General features: G+C 42.5%; 1 protein-coding gene across 2 annotated transcripts in view; it reads right to left on the bottom strand.

Annotated features, from left to right (window-relative positions):
• Window positions 1–1,442: 1,442 nt before the first annotated feature.
• The window catches only part of EYA3 (EYA transcriptional coactivator and phosphatase 3), a 94,980-nt gene continuing 73,996 nt past the window's right edge, over window positions 1,443–22,426 (bottom strand). For both annotated transcript variants that reach the window (XM_052657934.1, XM_052657941.1), the window contains 6 exons: window positions 21,065–21,123; window positions 18,648–18,808; window positions 16,488–16,602; window positions 15,398–15,519; window positions 9,512–9,612; window positions 1,443–5,122 (listed from right to left, as the gene is read on the bottom strand). In XM_052657934.1, coding sequence (XP_052513894.1) covers window positions 5,042–5,122; window positions 9,512–9,612; window positions 15,398–15,519; window positions 16,488–16,602; window positions 18,648–18,808; window positions 21,065–21,123 — 639 coding nt within the window. In that variant the 3' untranslated portion in view covers window positions 1,443–5,041. The remainder of the gene's footprint in view (window positions 5,123–9,511; window positions 9,613–15,397; window positions 15,520–16,487; window positions 16,603–18,647; window positions 18,809–21,064; window positions 21,124–22,426) is intronic.

Genomic DNA, 22,426 nt, shown 5'->3' with positions numbered 1-22,426 from the left:
AAAAGTACTACGTATTAGTATATATGTGTATATATATATAAAAGGGCAGTAAAAACTACCACCATCTATTATCTATCACCTTATGAAAGGATATTTAACTTCAAAAAAAGACCATTCAATTGAATATATTTAAACATACACACAAAAGCAAAATTGTTTTTCTTCTCAATTCAGAGGGAATATCAAGGGTTGAGACCTGAGGAGGCCAGGCCTGACCTTTAGAAATCCCTGGTCTTAGTGGCCAACCTAGCCGCAAACGTAAGAGGTTCTTAAGGAGTCCACTCAAATGAATACTTGCTATCAATTATACTTCAGTAAAATAGAAATACTTCCTACATTTAGTTTTCTCTACTTCTTCCTGTGATATGTGGAAGACTAGGCTCAGGGGAGATCATCTTGGCTAAGCCCTCATCTACATAGACTCCCTTTAGATGAAACTGTCAAATGAGGAGAATAGGCCTGTAGCTTAAAAAGCTGTGGAATTGAGTGGTTTCATTTGTAAATAAGTACAGAATCAAGAATTTTAAAAAGATGACAGTGATATTACTTGCAATTAAAAATTTCTTTCGAAGACTTCTATTTTTTTTTAATGTTAAGAACCTTGTTTTTGAAGAATAAACTCTTGATTTGCTCATTTTAACTTGCCACTGGAAAGATTCTTGAGAAATGTGCAGATATTACACCTTTTGGAAGAGGAGATGTTTTGCTCTTTGGGCTCAAAAGGTAATTGATACTCTGATGTACTTCAGAGTAATGAACAAGTTTACTTCAACTACACAGTGTGGCTCAGCTCAAAATATGCACCTTCTGAGCAAAAGATTTAATGCCCCAGTATACAAGAAAACCTCCTCTTCTCTGAGGGAATTTATCTGGGGAAAAATATATCTTATAGTCTGACATGGATGGTATTTGGAAGCTAGAATCCAATTCTAATCTTATTTGGAATAAAAGGCAAAAGGACTCGTTTTCCAGACCAATGAAAAGTCTGACTCAAATCTAAAAAAATGAAGAGAAAAAATTAGCCAATGTAACATGAAAACAAGCCAATCAAACAGTTTGAGATCAGTTTGTCGGCTTTATTGCTTTTGCATTTTAAGCTCAGCACAGCAAGGTATTGATTTCTTAGTAATTAAATTTCAGCACATTTGACAGCAAATGAAATCTCTTGGCATTCCAGTCCTAAACTTTGAAAAGCAATATTTTTCGAAAGAATTGAGAGAAACTTTCCCTTGAAAATTATTTTAAAATTTTTATTTTCTCATTTATCTGTACTGAACGGCTAGTTTTGTTGTTGTTTTTTGGTGAAATTAATGATGAAGTTATTAAGAGGGTGCCATCTTTCTAATGAGCTCTGCATATTTTTTTTGAAGCCTGACTCAGGAGCCTGCTCAGCTAGGCAACTGGGTTGATCCTACCCAGAAAAGACACAGGAGCAAACCATATAGAAAATAAAAACTTTATTTTTTCAAGTTTATAAGATAGTTCCCATTACATATAACATTATGGTCAAGGACTCGACAGCCACAAATGCCCGCAGTCACATAAATATATCCAATCAATGCCTTTTCCTGATAAATGAGGCACCTGAAGTCCAGAGGGTCATGTTTTGAGTAGAAGTCGTCCTTAATGGGATGGCTCCCATCAGTGCATTAGGAACTAGCCAAGTAACCTTGTGTGCTAGAGCTCTCTGACTTGGGAGAGGAGGGACAGGGCCTGCTGATCAGAGGTGGGCCAGAATTAGATGTTGTCTCATGGTTATCTTAAGATATTTCAAAACCTAGGAATTTCAATTTGGCTTCTACAGCTTGAGTATTTGGGGTTTCAACTTTTGAATGAAAAGGGAAACTGATTTAGTGGTGAGAAACAGAAGCTTGGCTTAAGAGGGGTCCTAATGCCCCCTTCTGCAGGAGCAAGGAGAGGAAGGCCCGAAGCTCACCACCCCACGGTTTCAGCCATCACTCCCCCAGGGAGAGGGAGTGTGTGGCTCCACCCCTTAACCCCTCTCCCCCTTGGTTCAGTGGCACTGACACCCATTCAAGGCAGTGAACATTGAGAAGCTCCATATGCTGCAGCTGGAGTTGGCCCATCAGATTCTGCTTGGATCTTTAACGCGAACAAGTTTGTGTAAACTGCGAACAAGCTGTGGCACAAAGTCTCCTGGGACTCTAGGTTTGCTCCCCCCAGTTGCAGAGCAGAAGACAGAAATAACCCAAACCAAATAAAAGCCCCACTAGGCATCTAGATCTGGAGCAGGCATCCACTCTCCTGGCCACCACCTGGTGCCCCAGGGGCACCGAACAGGGTGATGCTAAGGCACAGTCAGTTTTACATTCGAAAGGAAAACCACCTCTTAGACCCAGGACACAGCTGACAATTCCAGATCCCTTACTCGAGATGGCCCAGCTCTCACCATGAAACGTGCAGACCCATCTTATAGAACCCACGGTGCCCAGCTGGGAAAGGGACTCATCGGGCAGGGACTCTTTCTAGTAGAGGGCTTCCCCCTAAATGAGAAGGACCCATGGTGTCCTTTGGACCTCAGCCTCCAAGAGCTTGCTGTGCTGGCCACTTGCTTTCCTCTGGATCTCTGCTGTGGAGGAAACCAGGTTTACTGAAGAGCACTGGGTTCCCTGGATGATTCATTTTGGCAAAGAGGAGCCAGGAAGCTCCCATTTTCTGTCTGCCCTCTGAACAACCAGAAAAGAGCAAAGACGGCACTGCCCAGGGAGCGTCCTCACTTCTCTTAGCCAGTTTCAAGTTCCTTTTGCAAAGACCTAAGCTGGGCAGTCAGAGCGGGAGGGAAAAGGCCATCGAAAAAGGAGTCCCAAGTCATACTCTAGGAACAAAGAGCTCCCAGCAGGCAAGCAGAGGAAAGTGTGTGTGTGTGTGCGCGTGTGTACTTGTGTGCATGATGCGCGGACCGCTCTGCAGTCTCACCAGCCTGAAGCACAGCACCAGCCGGGTGGCCTATGCGCAGGGCAAGAAACGAACAGCTCTACTGGCAGGATGGGGTGGGCGTGGAGGGGCCTGGAAGTAAGGATCCACCATGCACCCTAGAGCACGCTAAGATCAATTATCAAGCAAGACAGAGCAGCATCTGGGCAACTATGGTGAACTCGGACCAAACAGGTCTGCCTCAGACTATATATCCTCCCCCGTCCAAAGGAAACAGGCCGAAGAGGCAGCTTGGTGATGAGCACTGATTTGAGCTCCTCTCCAAACACCTCTTCCCTACGACTGAGTTACGAAGCACTTTCTCAATCCGTTCTGAAGGAATGTGTACACCAGCCTTTCTCTGGGTGATCTGGCATTAGAGGGAATCTGGCCCCTTTTGTGCTGGGAGCATCCCCAAGTGGATACGCTGAACCTCTGAGTGTAAGCAGTGATGGCTGTGGTTGGTCAAGGATGCCACCTGCTAAGGACCCAGACTGCACCTCTCTGAGGTACTTATAAAATCACCTCTCTCCATGCCACCTGGGAGAGGCTAAACTTCCTGAGCTCTAAGGAAGTTTATGCGGCCTGAGCACTGCCCAGGCTGCTCATGGAGGGTGGGGCATCCACAAATACAGCTGGACTGAAGGTTGTGACTCATGTCTGGGCACCCACCCAACTTCCCAGAGGTCAGGCTGGGAGATGTTCCTGCATTTGGCCCATGGTTGAGTTTTCAGGCATGGCGTAGGGGATCTACAACCTCATTTAAATCAGGTGAGTTTTTCTGGCTTTCGAGTTTCCCATTTTAGAAAGGGACTTGAGAAGTGGGAGGCGGATCCCATGGGAAAACTGGGCTTTGATCACAGCCATTTGGTCTTCAGTTTCAGGCCGAGATCTGGGTACATGCCCAGGACACCACTCACAGGGCTTAAAGGATTCAGGGCATGAAGTCAAATCCCTTAGTAGTTTTGGCCAAAATGCGGTTATGGGCCTTTTCTCAGACTTGATTTGACTACTTGCGTCCAAAGCCTGGGGACCGGCCAGAGCTGTGTGTGGGGGTGGATATGAGGTGCAGAGGGTGGACTAGCCTGGCACTGATGACTAAGAAGGGGGAGGCCCGGTGGGGATGGCCTCTGCTGGGGAAGGGCGCTTCTCTGCAGGAGAAAAAGTTGGAATCTTCCTGTTTCAAGGGCCAAAGAAGTGGAAATTCCTAAGAAGCCTTAGGTCTTCTCTCCAGTTTGAAGGTAAGCCCTCGTTAGCTTTGACGAAGAGTCAAGCTGAAGGCTGAAAATTTACTAAGAACAGTTTCTAGGGTTGTGCCATTTGGTCAAAAAGGGAGAGGGATTGGGAAGGGGACTAAGGCTTTTAGGATGGGAAACAGCAAAGTCTAAAATTAATCAGTGTCCCAGGCCCTACAGTTTAGCCAACCAGGAGGTGGAAGAGTGGGAAGGAGCCCAGCCTCGCGAGCAGACCACTGGAGCAGCTAAGGAGGTGCTACTGTCACAGAGAGGTATCTCAGACATTTCAGTTACGATTTTCCAAGGAAACTTTACACAACCCTTTCTTGCTAGAAAAAGAAAGGGGGAGGGGAATCTGCTTCAGAGAGACCAGACCCTTACCTATAAAAATAACATATACATTCACTGGGAGTATGTTCTACAGCTAAGGAGATTATAAAGACTGCAAGAGATGTTATTATAAACGTCTGCTGCGTTTATCCTATCACCACAAGTTAATAGCAGTTCTCAATCTGGTCATGGATGCAGAGTGCAACTCTGCCCCAAGGATTTCCTTTTCTTTTTCTTCATTTTTCTGAAACAAAATAAAACAAACAAACAAACAAAAAACCAGAAGAATTAAAAGCACTGTAGCTGCGGTGAGTCTATTGTTCTCTCAATCCAACTATCTCCCGCTCCTGTGCGAGGATGAACACGGGGCTGCAGCTCACGCATAGCAAAAATCAGCTTCATCTCTTGCAGCTGTTGGTTTTGATTGTGTTCTCGCCAGCATTCCATGGAGAAAGAGAGAGAGAATTCCCAGTTGGTTCCGGTCTCCAGCTCCCTTCAAGGAGTGAAAAGGAGCTCATGGGGAAGGCTCTTCATTCCAGTTTTTAGAGAAAATCAAGCTCCAAAGCCTGGTGGAGGGACACCAGGTCTCCGTGGTTTGTGATCCTCCAGAAGGGCATGTTGTGCTGGAAGGGGAGCAGGGGTAACTGGTTAACTCAACTTCTTCTGGGAGCTCATATTCATCCATACCCCTTCCTCCACAGACCTCTCCCCAAAGTACTTGGAACCCTCTCTACTGCTACCCACATTGTAAGATCATTACACTGATCAAATATGTATAAGGACTTTGTGCTTCCCCTGTGGCACAGTGGTCAGGAATCCACCTGCCAATGTAGGAGACGTGGGTTTGATCCCTGCCCTGTGTCGGGAAGATACTCTGGAGTAAGAAATGGCAACCCACTCCAATATCCTTACTTGGAAAATTCCATGGACAGAGGAGTCTGGTGGGCTGCATGCAGTCCGTGGCTTGCAAAGAGTTGGACATGAGTGAGCGACTGCGCAAGCACGTAAGGACTTTGTATACACGTAACATATGTGAGCGATTTTAATTAGGTTTCAGCGGTAACTCTGTGCTTTGAGATATACTTGTTCTAGATACGATGTAGGATACTCAGATCAAGTAAGATGACCCATGTAAGAAATCAGTATTAATATAATATTATTTTGTAATATTACATTTTCACATAGATCCTGGAATGTGAAGTCAAGTGGGCCTTAGGAAGGAAGCATCACTATGAACAAAGCTAGTGGAGATGATGGAATTCCAGTTGAGCTATTTCAAATCCTAAAAGATGATGCTGTGAAAGTGCTGCACTCAATATGCCAGCAAATTGGGAAAACTCAGCAGTGGCCACAGGACTGGAAAAGGTCAGTTTTCATTCCAATCCCAAAGAAAGGCAATGCCAAAGAATGCTCAAACTACCACACAATTGCACTCATCTCACACGCTAGTAAAGTAATGCTCAAAATTCTCCAAGCCAGGCTTCCGCAATATGTGAACCATGAACTTCCAGATGTTCAAGCTGGTTTTAGAAAAGGCAGAGGAACCAGAGATCAAATTGTCAACATCTGCTGGATCATTGAGAAAGCAAGAGAGTTCCAGAAAAAAACATCTATTTCTGCTTTATTGACTATGCCAAAGCCTCTGATTGTGTGGATCACAATAAACTGTGGAAAATTCTGAAAGAGATGGGAATACCAGACCACCTGACCTGCCTGTTGAGAAACCTGTATGCATGTCAGGAAGCAACAGTTAGAACAGGACATGGAACAACAGACTGGTTCCAAATAGGAAAAGGAGTACATCAAGGCTATATATTGTCACCCTGCTTATTTAACTTATATGCAGAGTATATCATGAGAAACACTGGGCTGGAAGAAGCACAAGCTGGAATCAAGATTGCTAGGAGAAATATCAATAACCTCAGATATGCAGATGACACCATCCTTATGGCAGAAAGTGAAGAAGAACTAAAAAGCCTCTTGATGAAAGTAAAAGAGGAGAGTGAAAAAGTTGGCTTAAAACCCAACATTCAGAAAACGAAGATCATGGCATCCGGTCCCCTCACTTCATGGGAAACAGATGGGAAAACAGTGGAAACAGTGGCTGACTTTATTTTTCTAGGCTCCAGAATCACTGCAGATGGCAATTGCAGCCATGAAATTAAAAGACGCTTACTCCTTGGAAGAAAAGTTACGACCAACCTAGACAGCATATTAAAAAGCAGAGACATTACTTTGCCAACAAAGGTCTGTCTAGTCAAGGCTATGGTTTTTCCAGTGGTCATGTATGGATGTGAGAGTTGGACTGTGAAGAAAGCTGAATGCTAAAGAATTGATGCTTTTCAACTGTGGTGTTGGAGAAGACTCTTGAGAGTCCCTTGGACTGCAAGGAGATACAACCAGTCTATCCTAAAGGAGATCAGTCCTGGGTGTTCACTGGAAGGACTGATGTTGAAGCTGAAACTCTAATACTTTGGCCACCTGATGCGAAGAGCTGACTCATGTGAAAAGACTCTGATGCTGGGAAAGATTAAGGGCAGGAGGAGAAGGGGATGACAGACGATGATACGGTTGGATGACATCATCGACTCAATGGACACGAGTTTGGGTGGACTCTGGAAGTTGGTGACAGGGAGGCCTGGCGTGCTGTAGTTCATGGGGTTGCAAAAAATTGGACACGACTGAGCGAATGAACTGAACATTTTCTTACAAATAGTCTATTTTTCTATTAGGTGCAGAGCTGCAGGCCCAAATCTTGTTCATGACCAAGATGCACAACATAGAGATCAAGGAAATAATAGTCCAGGTTCGATGCATGATATAGGATGCTTGGGGCTGGTGCATTGGGATGACCCAGAGGGATGGTATGGGGCGGGAGGTGGGAGGAGGGGGTTCAGGATGGGGAACACGTGTATACCCAGGGCGGATTCATGTTGATGTATGGCAAAACCAATACAATATTGAAAAGTAATTAGCCTCCAATTAAAATAAGTAAATTTACATTTTAAAAAAAGGAAATAATAATCCCACTATCTTAGGTGATCAGTCATGTACAGAATACTGTGTGCCATTCTGGAAGCCACATTTTAAAGAAAAGCTTTGAAAAACGTGAGTGGTGGAAAACATGTTCTATCAAGTCGATGGAGGTTAGCTTTACTAATCATCTTGTTCACACTGGTTGCAAGTGACCTGGAATATTGAAAGTCCCGAGAACACAGTTCTTTTGGCATGGAGCTCAGTGCTTTTTCAAGCCTACTGCTCACATATAGTATTTTTAAAGGTCTTTAATATACAGAAGAGGAGGGCTTCCCTGGTGTCCAGTGGTTAAGAATCTATCTTCCAATGCGATCCCTGGTGAGGGAACTAAGATCCCAAATGCTCCAATTACTGAAGCCTGTGCCCTCTAGAGCCTGTGCTGAGCAATTAAGAGAAGCCTATGTATCGCACCTACAGAGAAGCCCTTGCACACTTCAACAAAAATACCCATCACAGCCGAAAAAGAAGAAAAAGAAAAAAAGAGAGGAAGACGACTTGTGCTTAGCAGTACGAGATGAACAGGAAGCAAAGGAGAAATGTTACGTTCAATGGAAGGAGGAACATTCTAAGAACCTGAACGACTCCACAGTGGAACAGGATACCTGAGAAGCAGTTTGCTCATCCTCAGGTATACTCAAGCAAGGACTTGACAGAAAGTCTGGCAAAGAAGCTGCAGAAAAGATCCCTCATAGGGAGGAGACTGACCTGGATGGAGCTCTAAGACATTTGCCACTGGCTATAGCCTACGGCATCTACTTGGAGACATGAAGTCTGATAATACTTGAGCTGTTATCTTCCCCATTCCCTTCTTTAGACCAAGAAGCAGCAGCGCCTACATCCACTAGTGAGTTCCCCAGAGGGTAACAAGCACTTTAAAATTAAAGTTTTGGAGATAACATATGAAAAAAAAAACCAAAAACAAACCCTTGAAGAAAGTCCTTGAATTGCTATCTAGAGTGGCAAATGAAAACGTAATTAGGTATTAATGCCACTGACTACCAATTCATTAACAGCTGCCGAAGGTTTGTGTGTTAGCTAGATGGAAAAAATCAGGGCAGATGGTTCTAGCTGGCAACCCAGTGCCTCCATGTCTAAGAAACTGCTGGAAGAAAACTGAGGTGGAGAGGGAAAGAACTTCTGTAGGTCCATTTAGCAGATGTAGACTCTCAAAGAGAGTAAGTAAACTGTCCAAAGTCACAGAGCTAATAAATGGGTGCAATGAGACGTGAACATATCTTCATAGCCAAGACTTTTTCATCTGCTGTTCCCCATATTAAAAAGGGATGACCTGGAGTTGGGAGTGCTTAGCAAGGAGGTTAACATCGGGATAATTTTTCCAGGGCTCAGGAGCAGGCAGGACTTTCTCTAAACAACTCCCAGTTGATTGCACTGGTTTTTTGAGAATCCAAACCCTAGAAAAGTCTGAATGATTGGTCTTTTTGGTAGTGGAGTCTCACCCTCTTGAGAAAGCATTGCCCTGTAAGATGAAGATGAGGCCAACATCAGGTTTAATTATGTGGGCTCCTTGTAGGAGGGCTCAAACATTTTAAGATTTTTAGCATGGCAGGGAGGAGAGAAAAGGGGAGGATCTAATAACTTACAAGGAAAACTGCATGGGGCGGGGCGGGGGCGGGGGAATGACCCTTCTGCTTTTCTTGACAAAAGAAAAATGGGGGCTTCCCTGCGGTTCAGTGGCTTAAACTCCATGCTCCCAATGCAGGGGCCTGGATTCAATCCCTGGTCGGGGAACTAAATCCCACAAGCCACAAATAGGAGTCTGCATGCCACAGCTAAAAGACCCTGTATGCCGCAACTAAGACCCAGCGCAGCCAAATACATTTTTTAAAAAAGAAAGAAAAAATGGGAGAGGAAGGGAAAACAGTGTAAATGCACAATAGATCGCTATTTCCGAGTTTTAGGATTCTTCTAATTGCTCAATGTATTCGCATATAGACTATGTTTTTTGCCCTGGTTACCTGTTTGGCTGCAATTTCTTCATCTCGTCCATCTCCAATCACTACATATGTGACTTTTTTTCCAAACCTCGACACAATTCTCTCGAAGCAGCTCTCCTTACCTGATAAGAAAAAGACATTTCCTCTTAAGACACTCCTTCTTTCTTCAATATCAAAGAAAACGGATGCTGCTCGGTTCACCTGCCTGTGCTTAGACAAAGTCAGGGCGGTAGCTGGAGAGCCAGCAGGCCCTCTGCCCAAAGAATGTGAAACTGTTCCATTCACACCGCAGACTTTTTAGGCACTGGCTCCCTGGGTTTTTTCTTTAGCAGTGAGGGTGAAGTCCCGAAGATCTTAGCGTGGGGGTTTCTATAAACAGTGTGGGAGCTGTGCACACTTCCTCCCTCTTCCGCAGCTCCTGGACTTCACAGCATACAGAGCAGTTTTCAAGTAATTCTTCCGCTTAAGATAATCTGGTGAGATGAGATCCATCCTCTCTTTCAGTCGATGGAAATACACCCAAACTTGCCCCAGATTACAAACAAGCCAGTAGCTAGACTCTGAGCCTCTGACTCTAAGTCTAGGCTCTGGTCACTGTGCCATGAAGAAAGGATGATTTTTGAGGGGAAACTATTAGCGAAAGAAAAAGATGAGGAAGTCCCTGATTCCTGGTGAGTAATTGGGAACAAACAGGCATTTCCTTCCAACTCCACATTTCCTAGAGAAATAGTTCTAGGCGTGGGCCTATGTCTCTCATGAGGGGAGGAGCCAGAGTACCGAAGTGTGTCACAGCTGGAATTCCCTCCCTCATCTGCGTAACTACAGCTGAGATCCTGTATCACTTTCAGTGACCTTGGGAAATGGGCGATTTAAAACCACTGCAGACAGTTCTTGGAAACACAGTAATGTATCAGAACTCAAATCCCACCTGGAACCAACATCTAAATCTAAACGCTCACACGTAACACTGCTGTGGCAAAGACACTATTTGCACAAGTAAATAAAATTATTTCTCTTGTGCTTCCTTCACCATCTCTTAGGCTTTATTTCTGTTTCTGCCATATTCTTCAGTTAAGCAAGGCCCTAACTCTGCTTCTTTTTTTCATTCTGCTCCATTAACCTTCTTGTCCTTCCTGATTCAAGTGACTGACTTCACACCAGGGCTCCTGTGTGAATAAGAAAAAGGTGCCTCTTCCTCAAGGCACTTGAATGCCATCTGCTGGAAAACTGTTGTAATAAAATATACAACTATAGGAAATATACAAATCTCAGATGACTACAACATAAGTAACAAGAACCTTACACCCATACTCAGAAGTCCTAGGTGGTACAGCTGAGCAACTCCCAAGTCTGTGACAAGCCTAGCTCAGGTGGCACCTCAAACCTGGACCAGACTCTAGTGCACTCTTAACACAAGGGGCTTCAATCTCCCACTCAACACAAGGCTTGGTTTAGATGCACTTAGGTCCTTTTCAATGCTCCCACTTTACAACAGCACTGTCACACCTTACACTGATATCAAGCATTCAAACCATGTTTGCTGAGTAAATACATATTAATTTCATAAATGACTCAGGGGATGATCTTCAGCCCCAATTTAAGCACTAAATAATTCAACTAATAATGAGTTAATTTATGTTCTTATTAAGTGTTAAAAGTTGTGTGTCTAATCCCACTCCAACCATTATGTCCTTACTACCTAATCCAACCTCTGCTAGAGCCACAGTCAAATTTACAATTTAAGAGAAAAAACTTTTAGTAGGATCCTAAATCAGTAGGATTTTAGAAATTTCTCCTAAGACCTAACAAAGGGTAAGTCTTATATTTAGAAGACAGAGACACTGAGATGTTTTCATTGTCCTGGCTTGCAATGATCAAGGAAGAAATACAATTAGGAATATCTCCTTTAAAAGGATTAAGAATGAGTTATTAACAGCTCAGAGTAAAGTAGTAGCCATTTGAAAAAATAATTTCAACATACTTGGTAAATACACTTTCATTTTATACTTTTAAAGCAATCCTAGAGATGAGCTTTCCTGTTCGGGAGGATGAGACCAATGAGTGGTAAGCTTACCAAATGTCAAGCAATAGAAGCTGTAACTGCAAGACACCCAGGCCTGTGGAGAAGATTCAAGTTCCTGGGCTTCCTCTATTAGAAACACTGTTGCCATTTTCAGAAATGATCGAGAATTCTCTTTAACGTCCAGATCACAGAGTGGCTGTGCAGAGAACTGCAGTTCTGAAATAATTTCAGAGGAACTGAACAAACACTCCCTCTGCCCACTCTCATCTTACAGCTCTGTGAAGGAAAGCCTCAAGCCTCTCACTGTGGTTACCATGGTGTCAGGTACCACTGGAGCTCAGCTAATGAGCTCTGGACAAAATGAGAAAATCACCAAATAAGCACACTTATTGTCAGAAGGAATAAAGTCACGTCCATTAGTTTGATGAGCCTCTGAGTGCCAGGAAGCCGAATCAAGCACCACAGAAATCTACCTTTCAGGTGTGGGAACCTAAGTGAATGATCAGAGTTCTTTCAAAAGGCACAGTAAAGCAGTGGCAGCAGGAGCAAAATCTGAAGGGGAGGTTTCAGATATATCTCCCCTATCAAATCCCTTGTAAATGAAATAATTCGACCACACAAAAAAAGAACAATAAAAACAAATCCCTGTATACCTATCACCAACCCAGCTTTGTCAAACCATAACACTTTAGAGTTGCTTTAGATTAAAAAATATATATAAGAATGAGGGTTTCCCTGGTGGATCAGTGGTAAAGAATCTGCCTGCCAATGCAGGAGACATGGGTTCAATCCCTGTTTGGGAAGATCCCACACGCTGCAAAGCAACTAAGCCTGCGTGCCACAATACTGAGGCTGTGTTCTAGAGCCTGTGCTCTGCACCAAGAGCAGTCACTGCAATGAGGAGCCCGAGCACCACAACTACAGAGGAGACTTGCTGGCCGCAACCAGAGCAAAGCCCACACAGCAACCAAGACCCAGCACAGCCAAAAGTAAAAAGAATTATATACATAAAGAAATAAGAATGAGATCATACAATTTGAAATTTCTGATGTATGCCTACTTGATGCTATTCTTCCTCCTCCTTTCTCCCCATGAGTCTATGTATCTATAAACAATGTATGGTTATTATTGTGAATTTTTTTTTTTACTTTTATGTAAATTTTGCATACTGTACATACTATTTGCAATGTGGTCTTTTTGTGTTCAACACTTTTTAATACTAATCTTTAGGGATACATATAGCTTACTTACAAGGGCTTTATAGTATTCCGTTGTTTCATGTCTATTTTCTGTTCACAGACAGGTTTACCTGCTGTTTCTCATTATCTTTTACTATGAATAAGACTGCATAAAAAAAGTCCTTACATGTACCTCCTTTTGCAAATGAGAATTACTCCAGGGAAGGAGCTGGCATATTTTAGGCTTTGCAGGTCATACAATCTCTGTTGCAACTATTCAAGTCTGCTACTGTCGTGTGAAAGCAGCTATGGAAATGATCAAGCATGGCTTCTGTTTCAATAAAACTTTACAAAAACAGGCAGTGGGCAGAATTCGGTATGTAGCTCTAGTCTGAGACCCTCAAAATATTTTTTGTCAACCTAATAAATGGGCTATGTATCACATTTTAATGTGCATTTTCTTAATTTGCAGATCCTTAATCGACGAGGTCAAAAAACTTCTCATGCATTTACTAACAATTTGGGTTTCTTTTTCTGCAAATTGGCTGTTACAAGGTTTGTGCCTACATTTTTTTTTTTTACATTATGTTGTTTATTGATTTGTAGGAGTTCTTTACTAATTAACAAGTACATGTATTACAAATATCTTCTCTCAGTCTGTGACTTGGCTTGTCACTTTATGTCATCTTTCACTGTATATAAAAGTTTCATGCAACCAAAATGATTGTTTTTTTCTGTTTTTGTTTTTTTTAAACACTATTTTTGGGTTCTCTTAAATGAAATCCCTCCCTACCTCAAGGTCATACAGATAGTTTTATATTTCTCTTCAAAACTGCAAGTTTTGCTTTTCATGTTACATTTTTTATCCACCTAGAATTTTAGTTTTGCAAATAGCATAAAGAAGAAATCCAATTCTGCTTTTTCCCCCATACAGAAAACCAATTATTCTAGCACCACTGACTGAGGGTAAGTCCCATGAGGACAGAGGATTCTGTCACGGGTATATTCCTAGTGCCCTGGCAATGCCTGACACCTTTTAATCTAGTGGATACCTAGAGTTCACCTTCACACTAGAGCTGTCTCCTCTGCTGCGACAGGGAAGCAGGAACTGCAGACACAGACTAAAGCGTCTGGAGAGGGCAGGAGACAGTTGTCACTGGACCTTGTACAGCACATACGATTAGAGTGTGCTGCCTTCTCAGCAGAACAAGCTGGTTTTATAGAAAGTCAAAAAGAGTCAAAGTAAAGTCGCTCAGTCATGTCTGACTCTTTGCGACCCCATGGACTGCAGCCTCCCAGGCTCTTCCGTCTATGGGATTTTCCAGGCAAGAGTGCTGGAGTGGGTTGCCGTTTCCTTCTCCAGGGGATCTTCCCAAACCAGGGCTCGAACCCGGGTCTCCCGCATTGTAGACAGACGCTTTACCATCTGAGCCACCAGGGAAGTCTATTTCACATATTTAGTACTGAATACATTTTTAGCGGATAAAAAATATCTTCTCATACACAGTCTGATTTGATTTTCAAAACCTCTCTGGTAGTTTCTCATCTTACATGAGAAAACTGAGGCTCAGGAGATATAGTAATTTCCTGAAGAGCTAAGAAGCAGGGGAATTAGGACACTATCCTGGTCCTCATTTTTTTTTTCTTTTTCTAACCATTTAAAAATATATTTTTCAGTAATAATAAGTGTACTCACATTGTTGAGCAACAGCTCTCCAGAGCTTTCCATTTTACAAAATTAAAATTCTATAGCCACCAAGCAACAACTCCCTATTTCCCCTTTCCCCAAGCTTCTGTTAACCGCCATTCTACTTTATGTTTCTATGAATCGAACTACTCTAGGAACCTTATATATAAGTGGAAATATACAGTATTTATCTTTTTGTGATTGACTTATTAGCATAATGTCTTCATGGTTCATACATGTAGTACCCATATGACAGGATTTCCTTCCCTTTTGAGATTGGCTACTATCCCACTGTATGTATATTCCGCCTTTCATTTATCCATTCATTTGACGGACATTTGGGGTTGCTTCCACCTTGCGGCTTTTGAGAATAATGCTGCTATGAACAAAGGCTTGCACGTATTTCTTTGGGATCTGCTTTGGATCCTTCTGGCTATATGCCCAGCAGTGGGGCTGCCGGATCACCTGACAGTTCAATTTTGAATTTTTCTGTGCAACAGCCATACTGATTTCCACAGCAGTTGCACCATTTTACAATCCCACCACAAGTGCACACGGGTTCCAATTTTTCCACATTCTTGCCAACACTTGTTATTTTCTGTTTGTTTTTTTAATAGCAACCGTCCTAACAGGTGTGAGGGATTTAATCATTTTAAAGTGCATAGCTTAGTCTTTTTAATCTGGTGTTTTTTTGATACTATACTGCAGCACTCTATGAAAGATAAATCTGAAATGAGGCACAAGTAGATTTCTAAACTAGGTATTATGTTCTTTCAAATGGAAAAGAAAAGAGCACAATACATTTTAAGTCTGACAGACTTGGATTTGAATCCTGTGAAGCTGCGAAGTCCTGAGTCAACCTGAACTGCCTCATCAGTAATGTCAGGAGAAGAATACAGAGGATTATAGATATACCCATATGTAAAGTGTCTAACAGCAGGACTGGTAAATAATAAGAGCATCCTAAGTAGCAAGTATTACTGTAAGGCCAGTCACAAGAAACAAAATTGATGCCATACCAATTTTGGTAGCACTGTAGATGTTTTCAATAGGAAATATTTCTCCTAGCCCATATAGGAGAACCTTGGCCAGAGCTGGAACCAGTTGGGTTGTAGTGATCAGAACATTTACACAATTCTTTCTGCAAGGGAGAAACAGACAATAAAAAAGTGAAATCAAACCAATCTGGGAACAAGAACTCAAATGAGTCTTCTCTGTAGGATCTACTTGTGCAAAATGAACCTCAAAGCTCCTGGTGTGGCATTTGCTCAGCGCCAACGTTCAGCTCCTGCTCCAGCTCAGGTTTACTCACCTTCCAAATTCAAAGGCAGAGATTCTGTGGTGGACACAGAGCAGCACCCTGTTCTCACCTCATGTGCATTCTAGCTCACTGCACTGCTGGCAAACGCCATGAGCCCACAGCACTGACACCACACTACAGGAACATGACGGGGCTTTCAGCTGCAGCGGCACTTCATCTCAGTGCAGCTCAGCCCTTACAGGAGATCTGACTTCAGTCCTCTCTGCTCGTCACACAACGGCAACACACAGGTCAGAATATACATTCTTTTCTCAAGTCCTTCCCTTCACAGATATCCAACCGTGGGTGTCAGTTTCTGTTTACTCTACTAGGCTGTACGTGTGGAATTCTTGCTTTGAAGGAGGGATGAATAAGGCTATGTTTTTATTTCCCATTCTAAGCTTTGAGCTCAAATCTCCTTAATCTGCTTAATGTACCCTTTTTCTTTTGAATCCTGTCTTCCTGAGTAGGCTGTGCTACATTTCTTTGGAGCTTCCTGTATTTAGGGTATTTGTAAAGTCTCCTCCATGTATTTTTCAGTGTTATCAGGCCCATCCACCTCCAGTGCTGGACACTCTGGGTTACTGAGTATAATTTTGTGAGCAAAAAGTCAGAGAAAAGAAAAAGATGTTCAAAGGCATGCTGTTAGAGTAAAATGGCCTTGCCTCTCACCTATGAATTCTCGCCTGCATCACTGAACTCCTCTCGCCCTTCCCCACAGCCTGTTTTCAGGAATGGCCTTATCCTGGACCAGGGTGGGAGAAAGAATCTCTCTGAGAGGATGAGACCTAGAAAAAGCATTTCCATACCTGGACTGGATGAGAAGTAAAGATTTCAAGGCAGTTCCTAACCAGGAATCTGTTAAAACTTCAATTTCTGCTCTTAGCCTCTGCAGTGCTTCCTTTCTCTGGGGACTGAGGAGCCCTTTGGGAATAAAAGAAGACACAGTCATCATCTGACAAGATCCGTGCTGGCATCTAGAAAGCAACTTCTAAATTCAATTTGGAAATAGTGTGTTACTGAAATATCTACTGAGCTAACACCTCTCTCTCCTTGAGTAGCCTACTCAACATGCCTTTTTGACTCTGTCCACCAGAGTCTTTTGCTTGGTGGGGCATAACCACAACAAAATCAGCTGAGAGCAACACTGTGATTAGGATCTGGCTCAAGCTCGTTCTTTCATTAATCAACCAGTAACATCATTTGCAGACTGGTGGACCATACTTTGAGTAGCACTGCTACAGATGTGACATCAAGAACCAGAAAAGGGGGAACAATTACAGATGGAAAAGCCCACGGCATTTCCAGTCTCTTTCTAAAGAAAACAAAGCTCAGGGAGGAAAGGAGGCTGCCTAAGAATACAGAGCAACTGGTGTCTTTTGGTCTCAGAAATCTTCCCACTGACATACACTGCTCCCAAGGCGATGATGGTGCTTTCACCTTCAGAACACATCAACCTGGGATTCCAGGTTGAATCACCAAATTCTGATCATCTGTACTTACTTCGGAAACAATTCCAGCTGATGAGAGACTGAAGCACTGCTTTAAGATCAGATAACTAAGCACAAAACAAAAAAGAGTTCATCTGATTGGAGCATGTTATCAGATGCTTGAGTTAGAATATTCAGACAATAAATCTGCCTCTAATTTTTCTATAGTGAAGGTAAAAAGAAATTCTACTACCACTAAGCCATAAAAATAGAAATCAAGTAGAACTGTTTATAATTTATTTTCAGACAGATGGTTTCACAATGTAAGCCTGCAATTTGAGGACTCTCAACATTTCTGATAACACAAAAACCAAACAAATATATGTCATGTATGACATACACAAGCATGCCTATGTCATAGATTGAACTACTATGATGTAGCACTTTTGTTAATTCACTTAAAAAGAAAAATACAAGTGGATATTACTTTTAATATGTTTCCCAGGGTAGGCTCCAAGGATTCTCAAAGAGGGTTATAAAGCACTTTCTTCAGGAAACCAGGTTGAGACACTCACTGGGCAGAAAATGGACCAGACACATAGGTTGCATATGAAAACTAACAAAAGAAAGCCTAATATCTGTGAGAGAGAAAAAAGAAAATGACCTGGTTGCCAAAGTAAAAAGTACTGGCTCTGAGGCCTCTCTTGACCCAGGGTCATATATTTCTAGGCAGTCCAGAGAATCCCTGAAACTTCACACAACGTTCTGTGTGGATGTAGGTGTTTGAGGGTGATGGTTCAGAGTTTTCAATATTTTCTCACAAGGGCATGTCACTAAAGAGGGGTCTGTACGAATGTAAAGTGCACTGGACCAAGAGTCCACCTGTGGTATGGTCACTAACTCGCCCTTGTGATCCTCACGATGGACCACCAGTTTTCTCAAATGCAAAATGAAGGATTTAGATTCGTTTTCTACTAACGTCTCTTCTCATATGAACAATCTATGGCTAATTAATTCCAAATATATGAATTTTAGGCATAATGGCACCTGATATGTGAGACATATCTGGGCAGAAAGGAAGTCCAAGGTCCTTCAAATCCCAATGCATGGATACTGCCAACCTATCAAGCTGGACCTGGTTTTCCATCCACTATAAACCTGGTTGCTAATTCTACCTGACTTGTCCTGATGGCTAGATAAATCTGTCCAAAAATATGGCAACCTCTTAAATATTACTGACAGTAGTCCTGAGTCCAAAAGAACACATGCCATTAAACATAGTCTGTGGAACACATTTCCCAAAAAGGAAAGCTGTCTAAGAAGAACAAGAGAACTTGGTGAAGTTATGCTAACAAGAGTCCATGAGGAATGCAGAGCTTCCTGCCCATAGGGTTTCAATCAAACCCCATTTTTAAAATACAGAGTTAAAATGTCACTGTGTCACAAATTCATAATCCAGGAGCTTTAAGGTAAACCCTGGAAAGGAAAACAGGAAATCAGAACAAAAGAGAAAATTAGCTGGTTATATGCCACACTTACCACCCACGTTGCTTTTATGCTTATCATAGATTTCTCTCACTTTTCGGTAACGGAAAGCCAATTTCCTCATCCAGTCCACACCTCCCTGGACACCCACAGAGGAACCATGGCTGCCACTGCCTCCTGAGCCACTGAAACCATCTGTTGAGAAGCTGTAGTTGCTGCAGAGAGAGAGGATGATGATAATGAAAATCTATACCACACAGTTTTCGGCTGAAGGCCACCTGAGCTTCTCTGCCCTATTCCATAGGCATCTGATGTCAAAGCTGCGAGACTCTTCTTCCCTGATCTCTGTATGTCAGAGGCTATCTTCCATCGGTCCGCCATCTCACCCGTTACTTCCATCAAACAGGATGGAGAGGGAGACCAAGAGGGGCAGGAACAATTCGAGCGTCAGCATCCCCTAGAGGCTGGCTTCAGATAGACCATCCTTTCACTAATGATAGATGGCATCTTACAGTGAAAAAAAGCCTTCAGAATATAAAATTTTTTGTACACACCCACGATATGATTGCAACTATGTAAAAAGGAGAAACATGAAAAAATAACGGGAGGAATGAACCCCAAGTTCTAATAACAGTAAGAAAATGGGAATGTTTTCCTTCAGGGATCTGTTGACTCGTTTGCTAAGTTCATGGGCCGCTACTCCTCTCTTCTAACTCCACTCCCTTCGGGTACAGACTGTATTTGAATGCAAACAGAATGTGGTGGAACTGATGGTGTCAGGCTTCAGAGACCAGACTTCTCTTACAGGGCTTGCTCTAAGTGTCAGCTGTCACGTGAGAACACTCAAGCTGCTCCGTGAAGGGGCACAGTGAGGCCTGAGGCCTCCTGCTATCAGCCACACACGACAGGCTGGAAGCAGGTCCTTGGCTCCACTCAAGCCTTCAGATGATTTTAGCTATCTTGATTTTAATCTCAAAGACCCTGATTCAGAACTACTCAGCTAAGTTACTTTCAAGTTCCCAAACTACAGAAACAATGAGATGATAAATGGTAATTGCTTTAAACTACTAGGCTTGGGAGTAATTTGTTACACAGCAATAGACAACTGTTACAGTTAAACAGCCTGGGCAGGATGACTATGTCCTAAGTCAAGATTTAAAAATGACTGACGGAATTAGGGACAACTTGGTTCAAAAATCAAAACAGAATTCCACAAGTGTGAGATTCTATATTTAAGAAAAAGCTGCCAATAAAAAGATAGGCCATTACTAGTTAGCCATATATATGTGCTGTGCTTAGTTGCTCAGTCGTTATCTGACTCTTTGTGACCCCCATGGACTGTAGGCTCCTCTGTCTATGGAATTCTCCAGGCAAGAATACCGGAGTGGGCTACCATTCCCTTCTCCAGAGGATCTTCCCCACCCAGGGATTGAACCAGGGTCTTCCATACTGCGGGTAGATTCTTTACCGTCTGAGCCACCAGGAAGCCGACATATGTATACGAGAAACAAAAGAGCACTAGAGCTCAGAGGGGATCGTAAACTGCTTCAGAGCAAGCTTTTTCCTAAGGTGAGTAAAATCTCTTAAGAATGGTGCCCTTCACAGCTGTGCAAGACGCAACATGCACGGCTGGATGCTGCTCGTGAAGGGAAACCTCTCCTCCTCAGCGCCACGGGGCTGTCTGTGTCCTTACTAAGTGATGTGTCCAGATCTGCTCTAGAGTTGAGAATTCACAGAGGAGACAATTTTAGGGTAGACACATGGAAAACCTTTTTGCCTATGGAAAGGGATAAACATTAATAAAATAAGTTAACATGAAAAGATGTGACAATTTTTTTTTTTTTCTAAAAGTCTTTAAATATAAGGGAGACAAATTTTTGGATTATTCTTAGCTAAGACTAGAAGACCGTAGCCAAGAGAGACAGGAGGGGACTGAGCAAGCATTTTGCCACGGAGACCTCCCTGGTTTAGCATTCACTGTGATATTAATGTTTCAGATTGTCTTCCATACGGTCATTTGACACCACCAGACCGCCACCATATAACTTCCTTGGTGAAATTACCTGATGCTTATTTCTATCTGAGACTAACCAACCTGGAAGCACACTTTTCTTGACTGAAAATCTGGCCAAAGAGAAACTAGTATATCCTTTACTTTGGAATGGTTTTGTCTCATTCCATCATGCTACCCAATCTCCAAGATTATACTCAAAGTCTACTGTGTTGAGAAGGCCACTCCAGTGCTGGCACCACTGGCTCCCCACAACCATCGGAATTACTTTCTACTCTATATCCCATCACATTTTCTACAGTCACCTTCTCACACCGCATGCCATCACCTACTGTCTTTGTTTCTATCTTCTCTAATGGACTTAGGGCCATGTCTTAACCATCTTGTTTTCCTCTAAACCTGGTCAGTGTCTTGTGCATAACAGGTATACTGATGTTTAAGATATCATTGTTTTTCTTACCTCAAGTCTTGGCCATTGTCATCAGAAGCCACATCTTCCACATGCACCTGGTCACACTCCTGTTAAAAGACAAAGCCACCCATTATTTCATCCCAGAGAGCAGTTTTATTATCTCCATGATATATTGTAAAAATACCACAAACAACGGCAGGATGATGAAATACCTTATGGTTTCTTATGTGTGGAGGATCAGTCTCATCCCCGTTGCTGTCCAACTTCTTTAAAGGCCTAATTTACATTCCTCAGTCTTCATGAAATCTTCCTTAGCCATACCAACCCGCAGTTATGCTCTTATCTCAATAGTTCACTTTCCCCACAGCCCATGGCTATAAGCAGGAGCTCCCTTATATTGTCAGGTATGCTTATGTCCTACATTAGACTCTAAGTTCTATCACAGTGTAGGCCTCTTATGGCACAACCATATCTTACATCTCCTTTTGAACCCTTCAGTCTATTCCAGTGCCCTTATGTAGCATGTACTCAGTAAGGTTTTGCAGACAAAAAAGATGCTGGTACGTGCGTGCAGTATCAAAACCGAGAATGACTGAAATAGAAATTTGTAAATTCAAACTTACAAATTGAGAAGAGGTCACCTAAGTCAATCTCCTCATATTCTAAAAGTGAGATAAAATGATTGGCCCAAGGTCATAAGACTAGTGAGTGGTAGAAAGAAACGAGAAGGAGCTTAGGTCTTTCCATTTGAATCCACGGGTTCTTTACTCTAAGCCCACACTACTACTGAGGTAAAATGCCACCCACTGCCTAACTGACAGATTTATTCCTCTGACACCACCTAGGGCGGTGCCATGGTGTCCACCTGCATCAGAATCCTCTGGGGAAGATTTTTTAAAATGCATATTTTTGAATAGAATTTCTGTGAGTGAAGTCCTAGTCTTCATTTTTAACAAGCTCCCCAGGTGATTCTTATGCCCCCTAAAGTTGAGAACCACTGACCTGGGGGGCAGGAACACATTCAGGTCAAATTCTTCACAGAACTTTCAGTCCTGAGTGAGGACTATGTCTAGAAAATCATTACAAATACAATTTGGCAACAATTACTGGCACATAGTAGGTTTTCAATAAATGTTTGCTGAATAAAAACTATAATGTTCCAATTTATCAACATGTGAAGTTGATGGAAGATTAAAGCACTGTGGAACTGACATAAAAGTACTGGAGTTTACAGCCCTACTAATTTAACTTGTTGGAGAACTGCTGAGTAGAACTAGACTGTGTCTGAGAAGAAAGAGGATTACTTTGTATTTTTTTATTTTAAAATTTTCACTATTTAAAAAAGTAGGTAATACAGGTCGTACAGAGTTCAACATTCAAAAGGACATTAAGTGACAAATTTGCTCCTTC

Source organism: Budorcas taxicolor, chromosome 2 (genome assembly GCF_023091745.1).
Source record: "Budorcas taxicolor isolate Tak-1 chromosome 2, Takin1.1, whole genome shotgun sequence".
NCBI classification, from domain to species: Eukaryota; Metazoa; Chordata; class Mammalia; order Artiodactyla; family Bovidae; genus Budorcas; species Budorcas taxicolor.
Note: the sequence above shows the minus strand (reverse complement) of the source record. Positions and strands in the feature narration are given on the sequence as shown.